This window comes from Diorhabda carinulata, chromosome 1, assembly GCF_026250575.1.
Source record: "Diorhabda carinulata isolate Delta chromosome 1, icDioCari1.1, whole genome shotgun sequence".
In the NCBI taxonomy this organism is placed as follows: Eukaryota; Metazoa; Arthropoda; class Insecta; order Coleoptera; family Chrysomelidae; genus Diorhabda; species Diorhabda carinulata.
The window spans coordinates 36,110,378-36,125,666 of NC_079460.1; the positions used below are offsets into that span (position 1 = coordinate 36,110,378).

At 30.7% G+C, this 15,289-nt stretch overlaps 1 protein-coding gene across 14 annotated transcripts in view; it reads left to right on the forward strand.

The window, feature by feature from the left end:
• LOC130901333 (calmodulin-binding transcription activator 2-like) overlaps positions 1–15,289 on the forward strand; it is a 488,194-nt gene that overhangs the window by 470,618 nt on the left and 2,287 nt on the right. For 10 of the 14 annotated variants that reach the window (XM_057812641.1, XM_057812676.1, XM_057812667.1 and 7 more), the window contains 12 exons: positions 3,165–3,391; positions 3,731–4,006; positions 4,086–4,411; positions 6,467–6,718; positions 7,031–7,134; positions 8,392–8,484; positions 10,426–10,493; positions 10,551–10,714; positions 10,767–10,948; positions 11,023–11,353; positions 14,072–14,146; positions 14,612–14,722. In XM_057812641.1, coding sequence (XP_057668624.1) covers positions 3,165–3,391; positions 3,731–4,006; positions 4,086–4,411; positions 6,467–6,718; positions 7,031–7,134; positions 8,392–8,484; positions 10,426–10,493; positions 10,551–10,714; positions 10,767–10,948; positions 11,023–11,353; positions 14,072–14,146; positions 14,612–14,722 — 2,209 coding nt within the window. The remainder of the gene's footprint in view (positions 1–3,164; positions 3,392–3,730; positions 4,007–4,085; positions 4,412–6,466; positions 6,719–7,030; positions 7,135–8,391; positions 8,485–10,425; positions 10,494–10,550; positions 10,715–10,766; positions 10,949–11,022; positions 11,354–14,071; positions 14,147–14,611; positions 14,723–15,289) is intronic. The other 4 variants (XM_057812684.1, XM_057812692.1, XM_057812702.1 and 1 more) reach the window with 1 other exon arrangement.

Consider the following 15,289-nt stretch of genomic DNA (forward strand, 5'->3'; position numbering starts at 1 on the left):
CAATACAAGCTCATTTACTGTTTGTATTAAACGTCAATGCCATGTGTATTTTCCACACCTAACGACATACGATGTGTAGCAATGAAGTTCCGAGAATTTATCAAAAAAAAAACAAGCAAATAAAGTTTCTAACTAAATTTTGTTATCACCTTCCCAATAATCTCCATTCAACTCTACACAACGATCCAACGTTATTCACAACACTCCAACTTCTGAAATTATCCCGTTTAGAATCACGCTTACTGCACCTGTTAGGCGTGACATCATATTGGGGGGTGAAAAATGTTTCGGGACCAAACTCTTGCACAATCAATGAGGCATTTCAGGATGCTAACACAGAACTCCTCTGTTACTGCTGACAGTGTCCCAATTAATGATCCCCTGGTTATCGAAAAAAAAAACAATTAACATTGCTATTGCGACTTAGATGCTTTTATTGGACTATGTAAAAAATTCACTTATATCATATCTATCGTATCTATGTACATACAACTATTATGAGTTAATTTCACTTCAAACTCTCAATGTATTCTATCTTCCATAAAATAACCACTGATACATCCAAAACCCCAAATAGAGTTAAGGCTATTGTTATCACTTCTCATGAACCTCCTTTGGAATATAAATTATCCGACGTAAGCTCTGTATAGAAATATATGCTATCCTCCAAGCTTTGGTTAAAATTCAATCACCAATCCTTCAAAAAACTGTAATAATGACAAACTCCTTAAATGCCCTGAGTTCATTGAAAAATACTCATGAAAACAACCCTCTTGAACTACAAAATAAGATGTTTTTTGGCGGTGTCGTTTCACCTAGAAATACTTGGAAACGAAGAGGCTGATAAACATGCAAAAGACGCTGCGATGTACTTACATAATAATGAATAGTGCGGTTCAAAGTGACGTGAAAGCCTACATCAAAATGAAATTTTCAGTGGCCAGCTGAGTGGCAAGGATGATTTCAAAAATTAGGACAAATAAAGGAAAGTGGCTGCGAATATGCAGTCATCGGCCAAAACAAGTCGTAGTAACCCTTCTAAAAATAGATCACTTAAAAAAAAACGTCTGAATATTTATCATGTGGAAGTAGCAAACCTATGTGTACAGCTTGTAACCAAGAACTGACTGTAAAACATATACTATTAGAATTTACATTATACACATCGCAGCAATGTAATTTTCAAAATGATATGAACACCCTACTAGGAAAAAATTGCAACGTGGATAATAATATGTATAAATATTCGTTAACTAGCACTCTATTTTATTGTGATCATATTATCAAATCCATCGCTAATAATTAACATGGTTGATGCGAAAATGTAAAAAAAGTTATTGTGAGTAATTTGTGAAATCCTCGTTCTCTGTCAATATTGGTAGTGTACGGCAGCATTTGTTCTCTTATTTTTCCATTTACTGACTTTTTGAGAAATCTTCCCCTAAGCAGCCAATATATAATAACTGAAGATACTATTTTTAAGAATTATCTAATAATGCTAGTAAAACGGATATATAATTTATCAGCTTAAATATATGAAAAAATATATCAAATAATTAAACCAAAAGCGACATCCCTAACATACTTTTTAATACTGTTGGGAATTATGACGAAAGAAAAAATTAAAAGAATTCTTTGATGATTGAATAAAGTTCTACCATAGCGACAGGCGTGCAAAGGTCTCCACGTTCACGGAGAGCGAGTCAAGCAGGGAGCGATTTCTAACGAAATGTAATAAGCGGCGCCCTAACTGGAAGATAGAGCACTCGAGAGACATGGCCCGAGAAATCGTGTAGTCTAATAGGCCTTGTAACCTGGTAAATACCAAGAATAAGTACAAAGATACGTATTAAATATACATCGGAAATAAATAATCAGGAATCAGTTTTCTCAGTATTAATATAACCAATGAAAAAAAATTAGTAACTGTAATTAAATCCATTATGCTCTTTTTATATATCAGTATATTATTCGAAGAGCCAGTAATGATGATTATTACTCACTAAAGGATGATTTTTGCACCACTAGCGTAACAAACGGTGTAATATATTCGAATGGTTGATACCATTACTCGCAAATAGAATACTATACTTCATAATCTATCAGGAAAAAATAATATATTATAATTTTTGACATGATTATTATAATTACTACTTACTTATGAAATTTACAGGTGGATTTTTTTAACCGTCATATTATAACTTTTACTTCTTGCGGTATTTCTACTTCTAATATTGTTAACTCTTTCTATAATACCGTTAATTACTTCCACAAGTTTTTCCTGGCTCTTTTTTTTACAGCTGTGCATTTAACATTCTGTTAATTTAAAAATAAAGAGTTTGATGGGACAGAGAAAACATTTTTCTACAAATCACCTGACATAATTAACGATATAGATGTCATTGTTGATGTCGTTGTAATCTTTTATATCTTCGTTCGTGCAGCCATTATTAATGCAACCTATGCAAACCACCAATGATATATTGTCAAATTCCATTTTTGATGACACACTTTGGTCAGAAGAAATTAATGATCTGGTACTTCTTTGAGAAATTTATTCAGTTCCTACGGTGTAAAAGTATTTTTTTGGTTGATATCCTTCGGGCTGGAGTTTCAGGAACCCTTGAAGCTTCATATAATTTTTCAGATGGATGTTATGGTGAATATTCAGGGTAATTTTTGGTATTGAGTAGAAAACCTATAGTGAGAAGAACTTGTACGGCTTGTTTAATCCAGAATTTAGTTACTCGTGATATATATTGTGTACTGTTACTCATTTCGACTTCATCAAAAGCAGACGTACCAGTATTCATCTAGACGTAAAGCAAACACAACTCAAGATAAAAATTGTCAAAATGCACAAAATGTTATTTTTTTAATTTAATTTTGACGTGATTTTTGACATGACAATTGATTTATATTATTTCACCAAATTGTTATTATTATTCAACTGTCATTACTTGTCAATATTACACTAAAATTGACTTTGATTTGTAGCCATAAATCTTGGCTTCATATATCTAGTATTGAAGTATTCAATTGAATTAAAAACCAGAATTTAATAACTATTATATAAATTATTACATATTTAGTTCCATAATTTACAAAAAATAGTAGTAGGTAAATATACACGAGGACATATATTTATCATCATATTCTTTCAGCACACGAAGCTGGTTTAGCAACTTTACAAGTAGCATGCGACGGCTATGTGATTTCCAACTCTGTGATATTCGAGTACAAGTTGCCACCGAGGGAAGAACAAGTGGCAGCACCTGAACCAAAAGTAGAAAGATGCAATGATAACTTACTTAAATTCACGCTGCTTCAAAGATTAGAAGCTATGGATGACAGACTACAGATCAAACAAGAACCTGTTGATAATGATGTGGTAATTTTTCTAATAATTTTATCACAATTATATGTAGTATGAAGGAAAAAGTCTTTAAGCATTAATTTTTATCTGTCATGTTTGATATAATCAAAGAAATATGAAGGATGTTCTCAATATAGATATCCACTTCCATTATACCTCTTCATAACATTATATCGTCAGCATTGCGGTCAGCATAGATTAAATTATGTGTGAAATCATCCAACTTTTTAACAACAAAAGCAATGTCAGACTGTAAAATATTTGTGGTTCACATAAATAGAGTTTTTTCATTCGCTCCAGGTAGAAACAATCTTATTTCTTGCTCTAACGCACTTTTCCCATCATTTTTTGTAGGTCGAGGATACAGCTCTTTTTGGACAACCAAATTTTGAAGATAGGCTGGTTACCTTTTGCCAAAATATGACGTCGAGAATATGGAGACACGGTGAAGAACTTAGTGTCTCATGGTTTGCCAGCCACAGAGGGATGACGTTGTTACATCTCGCAGCTTCCTTAGGTTATTCTCGTTTAGTATGCGCCATGCTACACTGGCGAGCCGAAAATTCGTCTTTGCTACTAGAAACTGAAGTCGATGCACTTAGTCAAGATGAAGATGGATTTACGCCATTGGTAAAGTAGCATTGTTTTCGCTATGAACGTTAAAACTTCTATATTTTATTGGATATCAAACATAAAATAATTTTTACAGATGTGGGCGTGTGCTAGAGGTCATATTGAAACAGCAGTAATGCTATATAAATGGAATCATAATGCTCTTTATATGAAAAACACCTCAAATCAAACCGCTCTTGAATGCGCTCGAGCTATTAACCATATGGATCTTGTTAAAGAAATAGAAAAATTAGAGCTGAGAAGAGATAAAGCTAATTTAATGCTACAGTCTAATCAATCCTCCACTGATGTGATGTCACCTACAGTAATATCGCCGGCTAGTTCAATTGGATCTCTAATTTCTATCGCTTCAACTAACAAATCTCATGATGGCGTTTTTTTAAGACCTGGGGCAGTCACAAGGTAAGTCAGTACTGTAATAATACAATTAATATTGTTCATAAATCTTTAAAATGTTTTAGAAATTAAGCTTAGGAAACCTGGTATTGTAATGTAATATACTTCATTTCAAAAATTATATAAATTGATAATAAAAATGTATAATTTGGTATTGCGGGTTGCGGACTCAAAATAAAACTGTCCAAGAGTGTTTCTAAAATGCTAACGTTTCGATCTTTTATTTGATCTTTATCAAGGCTAAAAATATATCGTACATTATAACTCAAACGTTGATGAAGATAAACAAGTAAACAAAAAATTGTGAAATTAGAATTAAAACAATAATCAGATAGTGTAAGAATATAAATATCTATACATGTGTATATAAATGAATAGGACTAACTGTATGTAAGACAAACTATATAACATGAACAAATAAGAACATTGTTGTCTAAACACTTAAGAACAATATAAAAGTCATTTAAAGAAACTAATACATACATATATAAGTAAATTACTGAAAGTTTAAAGCCACTACCCTTTCTAATTAATTTCCTTAAAATTTATGTTGATGATTCCACTTTAGCCATTCCAATACAATCTATCCCTTTTTCGGACACATTAGTAATTAGGCGACCGAATAGTAAATTATTAACAAATTGGTTTTCCTTGGAGACATAAATTGGATTGTTTTGAGTTCTCAACCCGCAACACAATACGGAATAAAAGTGAATAACAACAACTAACACAATATGGACTATTTGCAGACTAATTTTACATGTGTTATTTCAGTTCACGTGCCTGTCCTATATTTTTTATTGGTAGTAATATCTAAAAAAACAATTGTCATAAATGGATTATTGTCACTTTCTTTCGTTCAGTAAAGTGTAATTAATTTTTTAACAAGCCAATGACCTATCCTCGAAATTTAATCGACAAATGTGAGGCAATTTTTAATCAATGACATCTCATTGATAGACATTATTAGACCCCTTTTCCTAATTTTTTTTTGGAACTGGCAGCGTACATAACCACTACAGCATTGGAAAGTGTAAATTTGATGTGAATCCATCGAATAGAGCAGAAGTGGCTGGCGAATGCAATGTCAGTCAAAATAGAGTTATAAAGATATTTCAAATAAGTAAATTTATTCTATACGAAATACAAATAATTCACGAATTTTTAACAATATCCTACGTATTTGAAAAATATTTGCCTTAGTAATGACGCTACATTTAATGACCACGTTCACCGTCAAAATGTTAGGTACTGGTCCGAAAAAAATCCCAGCTTATTTCCCGAATTCCTGAAGGCCATACTCAATTTCTCAAGAAGATAAATGTATGGACGGATATATTAGGTATTATTTTATAGGACCAATATTTATCAACCAAAATTAAATGACGATAAATATCTCAATATACTGCAGACTGAAGCTGCGATAACTAAAATATGAATCAAGATTTATCTTCATCTCATTATGTTTTCCGTACGTACGTAATTATTTAAACACCGTTTTTCCGAACGATGGATTGGATGACGTAAGTCCATAAAACGCTCAGGTAGATCGCCGGATTTTACCCATTAGAATTTTTCTATGGGGTTACCTTGAACCGCATGTTAAATTAAAAACAAAAACTTTTGGCAACTTGTGGTAAACAATAACATAAAAACAACATTATCGCTAGAGGAATATTACAGAATGTTAGAAAAGAACCACAAAATACATTATACTACTACCAAGAGATTAATGGTAAACAATTTGAACATCTTTCAAACAACAATGTTTATTTTTATTATTTTAACCTATTAATGTGACAGCTGGAAATGTAATAGGTTTGTATCACTTTAATCCCTATTTCGGAATTTTAGTAATAGTAAAAACTATTATTGTAATATATTCTCACATCCATCCATTATTTCATGTAGTCGTGCATCTTTAAATATTGTTCCAAAAATTTATATACACCAAAGTTAGTCGAAAGACATTACATCTGATATATTGATGTTTAGACTGTGATTTTAAAGTTATAGTTTCCTGTGTAGCATATATATTTCTAGGCATTGCTGTGTTTTCAGGAGCGAAATGAACAAGTTCAAGATTTTAAACGTTGACTTAGACTCTGATGTCAACAGTAAACTTATCACTTCAGCTCCAAGTCCCATGCTTTCGGATTTTTCCTCCAGTAGTAGGGGTTGCAATGGTCAAAAGTTGATCAAAAGACCGTCGATCGATAGTGGAATTAACATGAGCTGTGGCCCGGCATCGGAAAATTATAGACCTAAGAGTACCAAAATGTGGAATCCACGTGACACGCCAAAACTATCTAAGTAAGTAGAACATATTAAAATAGTTATAAAAAATTATATTACATTATTAACCTATATATGAAGATGATGAATACTAATGCCGTTATTTGGAACAACAAATTCTTTTTTCAAGATGTAATATCTTTATCAATATTACTATATAACAACTGAATGTAGCAATACCGAAAACTAAAAATAATTATTATGAAATCCATTCAATACGCTTCAGTTAAATTTTTGTGTTGAAATTTACTTTGGCTTATTTCAACTGAAGTTTTGCAGCATATAAATTACTTAAGGCTCTTAACAAACCATTAATTTGAATGTTTTTAGGTTCGATCGAAGTATGTCTTTACCTCTTCAGACCTCTTGCCTTAAAGATAACTCATTTGATAATGAAAGCTTGGATTCTCACAAAAAGATGGATTTTGTGTTATGTAAGTATATACTTATTTGCTAGATATAAAAGTTTGAATTTGTATGGGTAAGTAACGACATTTGAAATAAAATGCATGAAAAAGTGAACCACACTGAATTTATTGGCAGATATTGGGCCAAACTAGTTGGCAGTACATGTCGATAACGGTAATTAATTCTAGATTGTAACCATAAATTCAGTTTGTTATTCAATTTTGCTTTTGAAATGCTGTATTTATTTTAGTTTTAAATTGAGTTTACGAGTTGAAAAAAGTCTTTGTATTTTTAGAAAATAATATAAGTCATGATTAGACTAAAATACATTCTGGGTAATTATTTTGCTAGAAACATTTTTATTTGTAACATATCCTTAGTGACGATTATTAAACAAAATTCAAGTTGATTGATTTAAAAAAATTTCCCAAACTCTCCACATGTGACCTTTGAAACTTTGAGAAAATATCAATAATAACAGTAATTTAAATAAAAAGCAATTGATATTCCGTAAACTTTGTAATCAAAGTTTTTTATTAGAAAAATGTAAATTAAAACAATAAAAAATCACACAAAAATCTTTATTTCATTGATTGTCATATAATAAAGAAGAATTTTTTAATATAGCTTATGGAAACAATATTTACCAGAATTACCTCAATAATTAATATCTATAAAATATGTAGTTGATAGTGTTTTATTGGGGAGAGAAAAGAAACAACGTTGTTGCTCGTTTAGGGTTTATAAAAAACTACTTTATTTACAAAATTTGCGTGAAACAATAGTGTAAATATTTATCCGAACATAATCAATAAAATGAAATAAGATGGAGTTGTGTGTGGGTTGACGGAGTTGGTTAATAGCAATAAGACAAGGAAATGTCAAATATCCAATCTTTGGAGAGTAGTTTAAAAGATAGGGCCTTGTCCTGGCCGCCTTTAGAGATATAGTAGTTGGTGAGGTGTTTCTTAAAGTTGGATAGTAATTTTATTGTTAAAGGAGCAATCAAGAAGGGTGGGGAGAAAAGAAAGTTTTGTTTGAGATTTTTTCTACTTGACTACTACTTTCTACTTGAAGACTTGTAACATTTTTCGAAATATGTTTTATCCTTAGAAATACCATTTACATTTTGATGATAAATGTGTAAAGTTGAATAATAAATATGTTTCTAGTAGAAAATTAACAATGTCCGAACTACTATCGCGCCTAGAGAAACTTGTAAAAAAATCTTATAAAATATTGATTTAGCACTGACTGATCTGTATTTTGAAACAATAATCTAGGCGAAATAGGGAGTGGCCCCCGAAGCAGTAGTCCACTGATAGATGTAGAAGGTGTCTCGGACGATGAGAATGAGCTCCCCAACAGTACTGTAGGTCAGTGCCATAAATGGTCTGTTTGTTGTCTCTCGGTGTTGTTTCACTGTTGTTACAGTTTATCTATTCTTTGTTGTCCTTCTAAATGTTAAAATTATTGTACAATCATCTATGCTTTGTAAAACTAATATTGGATCGTTTCACTTGATTACATACAGTGAATTCCAGATATCCAGATATCATAAAAAAAGCTTGATGTCAGAGCCCATGGGACATTTAATTAAGTTCCTCAATGAATTTTTCATTGAAGGTGTGCAGATATTAATTGATTCACTGATTTTCTTCAGCAAACCTTTATTATAAACTCGTTATATGAAAAAAACGTATAACAAAAGTTTTTTAGAGTTTTTGTTGTTTTTTTTTTATTTATTTAGAGAATTTTCTTTCAATTAGGTCCCTCTTCACTAAGAATATCTTGAATGATTAATGAGAAAATATTATGAAAAAAAAATAGCTGGTCAAGTCTGTCATCTTTTGAAAATGACATTTTCAGGAAAAAAGTTTTCATCCAATATTAATGTTTTCAATTATTATTCTTCTAATTTTTATGCTATTGGATTTTTAATTGAAATCATTAAATATATAACAGTATTATAACGAAAATATGTATTATGTTGAACGTTAAAAATTTGAAGATCTATTTTTTTTGTATCATTATATTGGGTAAATTTATGTTTTTTAAATGATCCAATATTTATAAATTTTCAAGTAAAACCATTTTTAAAAGTTGAAAGTGAAATTCTCGTCATGAATATTGTACAATAATAAATAATTATTTTCCTATACAGGGTACAGGATAATCAGTTGTAAGGTGACACTAAAACAAAAATTAGATCTATAGGTTATGTTAATATATATGTAATTTTAAAATTTATAATCAATTACTTATTTGTATATTTATGATCATAGGATTTTCAAAATGTGTTGAAAAAAATGATTTATTTTTCCTAACTTTCATCTTATTATATTTACTAGATTTTGTATTAATTAATTTCGTTTTAATACTCTTCAATAAACTTATAGAGGGATGAGGATATAATACATCCTTACTCTGTTTACTCAGTTACCCTGTATGCATTTAACCCTAGTCCTAGACATATATGATGCACTCCCTAACTTGTAATTTTATACCAGTGTTTTAGACCTCTATCTTGACAATAATACTTGAAGCCATTTAACTCTGAAGATTTATCCTAAATCAGTAACTAACACTTTTCGGATAGAAAAACTAATCATTTTTAAGCTTATGCTGCTGCTTTCGCTCTTGAATAGTTGTTTGTTCTTTCTTTTTGCTCATTAAAATACCTTATTGTCCGTAAAATACTTCTATCTACCTAATTTTTATTCCGGTGCCTCGAATTTTTTAAAGATCACATTGATAACCATAACCCACATTTTAGTATCCAAAATGAACCACACAGTTTGCAGTAATAATTTTTTTTTATTATCAATCAATTATATTTTTTAATATGTATTTAAACAAGTTTAAAAATTTAGATATATGACGAGACTTCTCATTTAATAATTTCATTGTTAAAATATATTGAAATAAATTTTGTCCGCTACACAGACAAACACTTGTATGTGCAGTTTTTCCAAAAAAGACTTGGCTAAAAATATGGGATTTTCCAGATTTCAACTTAGACGTACCCATCACTTATAATAATATTGTCAAATCATATTGCCGATCGACTTTCTTTATTTTGTTCAATATTTTTTGTGATAAAACTGGTTATCTTCAACGTAAACAGCAGTTTTCAAAAGTATTATGTATTATGTTCACATAATATTCAGAAGATTTCTGGCAATAAGATATTTTCAAAAATAATATAGCTCCTTCAATCGCATGATAAATATAGGTTTTGAATACTATTTGAATCTACTTTATAATAAATGAAACATTTTTAGTCTCCAATAATTATCATTTTGTTATTATTCAAGGGGAGCAAGATGCTAGAGTTTTGACATTGGCTGAACAGATAATTGCTGCAATGCCTGAAAGAATCAAGGTATAAATCGTGTATTGAAAATAAACAAATTATTTGCATTTATCATTTTTTCATTAGAATGAAAGTGAAGAAATGATGATGGACAAAAGTTCTTGTGCATCAGATAGCCTACAAACCTCTGATACACTATCAGATGTCTTTATGGAACCATTATTGGATCAATCATCATCAAGTTTTGAATCTACTGAATTCAATTTTGAATTTTCCGATAACAACTATAGGTGAGTACTATTCATATTAGATATTAGCAGAAAATGATAAAAACTGTTCCAGATACTACGATGTTAGCACACCTTGTTCCAGTTTAAGTCCGGCTTCTTCCAGTTGTTTACAGTCACCTTGCTCCTTTACGCTGGATTCTCCATCCCCTCCTCCAACTACAGCAGATTTTTGCGAGTTCTTCCAAGCTTCTGGCACAGTTTTCGAAAAAGATTTCTCAAATCTCACATTATCAGGTCAAATAAAGTTTTTTTTATATATTTTATATGTATAAAATATATACACCCATATCAATTCTGCTATTTTTTAGATCGTGAACAACGGGAATTATATGAAGCTGCTAAAATAATCCAAAAGGCATACCGTTCATACAAAGGACGTCAACAACAAGAACAGAATAAAGAGAGGCAAGCAGCTGTCGTCATTCAGAACTATTATAGACGTTATAAGCAGTATGCTTATTATAAGCAGATGACTCATGCTGCTATGGTGATACAGAATGGTTACAGATCCTACTGCGAACATAAAAGGTTTAAGAAAAGCCAAGAGGCTGCTGTGTGCATTCAAAACTATTATCGAAATTACAAGGAGCAGGGGGGGAGAAATAGTAGAGAAGGGACACCTGCTACGGCAGGGTTAAAGTAAGTTGTGGTGTTTACAGTCATTATGGAAGTTGTTTTATGTGCTGTGATACTAACAGATTTTTGAATTTATTTTTAATGAAGGAGGGGAAATAATTTATTTATTTCTTATAACAGCATATTAAAGAATAAAGATTTAAGAGTTATGAATTTAGTAACAATTCTGTTTTGAAAGTGAAATTGATTTATTCTAATATTTAAATTTCATGAATCAAATATGGGCTCATCATATATAAAATAATTGATGTAATTTTGACGAAAGCAAAAATATATACGAGGATGGTCCCAGAAGTACCTGGCCTAACCTAGAGATAGCGGTAGTTGCTTGGAAAATACCATTGTATTAGAACGTCCAAATTTGAAGAGGCTACGTTGTTTAGTATTTGTTTGGCAGCTATCAATAGTGAAAGTTTTCAGTTTTGAATTTGTAAACATGGAAAAAATTGATTATCGTTATATTACACAATACTTTTATTTGAAAGGCTTAAGCCCAACCAATATAAAAGCTAAACTAGATTCTACTCTGGGTAAGATTGCTCCTTTGTTATCAATAGTAAAATATTGGGTAGCAGAGTTCAAATGAGGCCGTATGACCTGCGAAGATCTGCAACGCAGTGGTCGACCAAATGAGGTGACGACTCCAGAAATATTGAAGAAAATCCATAAAGCGGTACTGGATGATCGTCGACTGAAAGTGTGCGAACTAGAAGACATAGTAAGCATTTCAAAATGTGCGGTACTTCGCATAATAACTGAAAATTTGGACATGAGCAAGCTGTGTACAAGATGGGTGCCGCGTCTGATGGCAATGGAAAAAAAACAGCATCGTGAATATGTTTCCATCGAGTGTTTGGCTATATTTTACAGAAAGCCGAATATTTGCGCCGTTTCATAAACATGGATGAAATATAGGTATCATTTCACACCCGAAACAAAAGAACAATTAAAACAATCAACTAAATAGGTAGAACCGGCTCCCAAGAAAGCAAAGACCGTTCCATCTACAGGCAAGATCATTGACATTGACATTCTTGAAAGAGGAGAAACTATCAGCGGCGAGTATTATGCGAACTTATTGCAACGTGTGAAATCAAGCAAAAACAGCCGCATTTGGCTAACAAGTTTTGTTTGATGAAGACAATGCATCAGCTCACAAATCCGTTATTGCAATGGCCCTATCGCCACATTATTTTCTGTTGCCAGACTTGAAAAAATGGCTCGGTGGTTAAAGATTTTCCAAAAATGAGGAGGTGATGTCGGCAGTTAATAGCAATTATGAGCAACTTGACGATTATTATTATAAAAATGGTATCGAACTTATTGGGCCAGGTACTTCTGGGACATCCTCGTAAAAGATAGAAAATGATTTCTTCATATAATGTTTGGTGGTGATTTTAAAGTAGAATAACATATTCTTTTATTTTGCAGGTGAAATTGGCCATTGATAGTACAACTGTTATATTTTTTTTATTTACTTGATTTCTATGACACTATAAATTTGATGTTAAAACTATCATTGCTAAATTCACCTATAATTTGGATAAGTAAATTGAATGTCAAATTTCTTACAATAAATCAAAAATTATGTACAAATATTTATGGAATACCTTTTTGGACTTTGATGTCAAAATTTGTATATTATATTGTTATTCGGATTAATAATTTTTCACATTGTCAACTTAATATTAATGTTTTATTTTCATGAATCATCCAATCTCTAACAATTTAGAAGTAGATATGATTAACAACTTACATAATGCTGCAAACAAATTCAAATAGAATTTTATCTAACTGGTAATACTTTAAATTTCTTTCATGGTGAACTAGCCCAGATATAATGAATATTTTAATGTTGTCTGTCGGTGCTTGTTATTTTAATTTTTATTAACATATGCTTCAAACTAACCTTACTTCATGCATTTACTACCCCCTGCTCGTACCGTAGTTTTAAGTGTACATGCACATCTATGAAATTTGTTTGTCTTAACGTTGTACATACAAGTATCGTCAAGATTTTCAGTATGTTGTCAACATAAAAGTAGCTAGAAAAAACGGGATTACATAATTTATTAAAGATTCCCTAGGTATACATCATCAATGGAGATTCATATATTATATTTCAGTTTCAAACTAGTGCATTTATTTATAGTGTTTTGCTGTCTGCTAACTATGTAGGCAACCTATCTATCTTTTGAAAATAATGAAATAATTTTTTTAAATTTAATATTAAGAATAATAATTGTAATTAATTTTTTGCTTGTTATAGCTTAAATAATTGATTTTAACAATAGCACACTTGCAAGTCCTACCGATATTTTACAAACTACAATATCAACTGTTGATTTAACCATTTCTAGTAGCTAAAGTGGCACAGCTTAGTTTTGAATTAAAAATGCATAGAGCCATTTTTATTAGTTGTTTTCACTATATAATAATAATAATATTAATATTTAGTAGTCGTAGAGATGAAAAATGCAAAATATCTATTTGTTGATGGCCGTGCATCTAACTGTACAAAATATTGCCTTTTCTTGAATTGCTTCGTTGTGTAAATCATTTGATAGTGCTATAACCATAATAAACTCATAATAAATTTGAATTAATAAGTAGTTTGTCAACTTATAATTGTGCTATGAATGTAATTGCTCTTGACGATTCTGATAATTGTGTAACATACTAGAGCAATGTAACAAAAATTAATTGGCCATAATTTTGTAGACGTACTTATTCCCAAAGAAGGCAACACCAAGCTGCCAGAAAAATTCAGCAATTCATGAGGCAGTCAAAAAATAAGTAAGTACATACCAATAGTGATGTCTTCACATTAAGTAAAAATATAACAGATTCCTTAGAAAATATACAAATCTGGTTCAAGGAGCTCTCGTAGCAACCTAATAGGGAGTAATATAATAAAACAGTCTATTTTCACATCTAGTATACTCTTTAATGTCAGCAGCTTTTTATTTTTGCTTCCTGAAAATTTTTTATTCTATGTTAAATCAAATCAAAACAAATTTACAGTTTCACCCTTTTATCAAACTTGCTCAAAAATATCACAGTTCTAGTATTAATAATACTATGTGATCAATGTTAATCTGAAAATCTTTCCTAGTTATATAATTTCAAAATATTTTAATGCGTACTTAGTATTTGGGATGATCCAATGGGAACTACTACCAATGTAAGTAACTATATTTAAGAAGCTTGTAAATGTTTTATAATGTAGAATTAGTTGATTAATTATGGTTTCATTCATAGATTACAGAGAGAACGAGCCGAAAGAGAGAAGCGGGAGGACCCGTCAGTGGATGTCCATCAAAAGTCACAGTGTCCAGGGGGCTCTTCCAGCTACATAGGCCCAAATAGCAGGTACTTATTTACGTTGAACGTGTTATTAATTATTCATTAGATTCTGTATACATACATACATACTCAAACAATGTAATAAATAAAATTGGCAATCTATATAGAACATGATAACAAGTAATTTCAATATTTTTGCTGATGTTTTCTATAGGTAATATAGAGAAACATCAGAACAAAATTGTTGGACTGCTAGAATTATTCAACAATTTTCATATAACAAATTTGCAAAAAAAAACTTACCCTTCCTCTTGTGCTAGCTCTTGAAATGAATCTGTGTATTCTTGATGTTGTATAATTAAAACTTTCCTTCAGAAGCCCATAACATCACCTCAATATCTACTACCACTTTAGACTACTATCTACTAGGTACCAATACATATCGAATATCTTCGTTACAAATAATTGATAAATGACATTATTTCAATGGGTCAAGCATGTCCAGCAAAAAACACAATACCTTCATCTTTCAAATCATATCCAGTGATTATTGTCTCATAGTTAATATATGGTAATATATACTAGTTTGTTTTTCATAATTATTACTTTCAGAATTTACTAATACTATTCTCT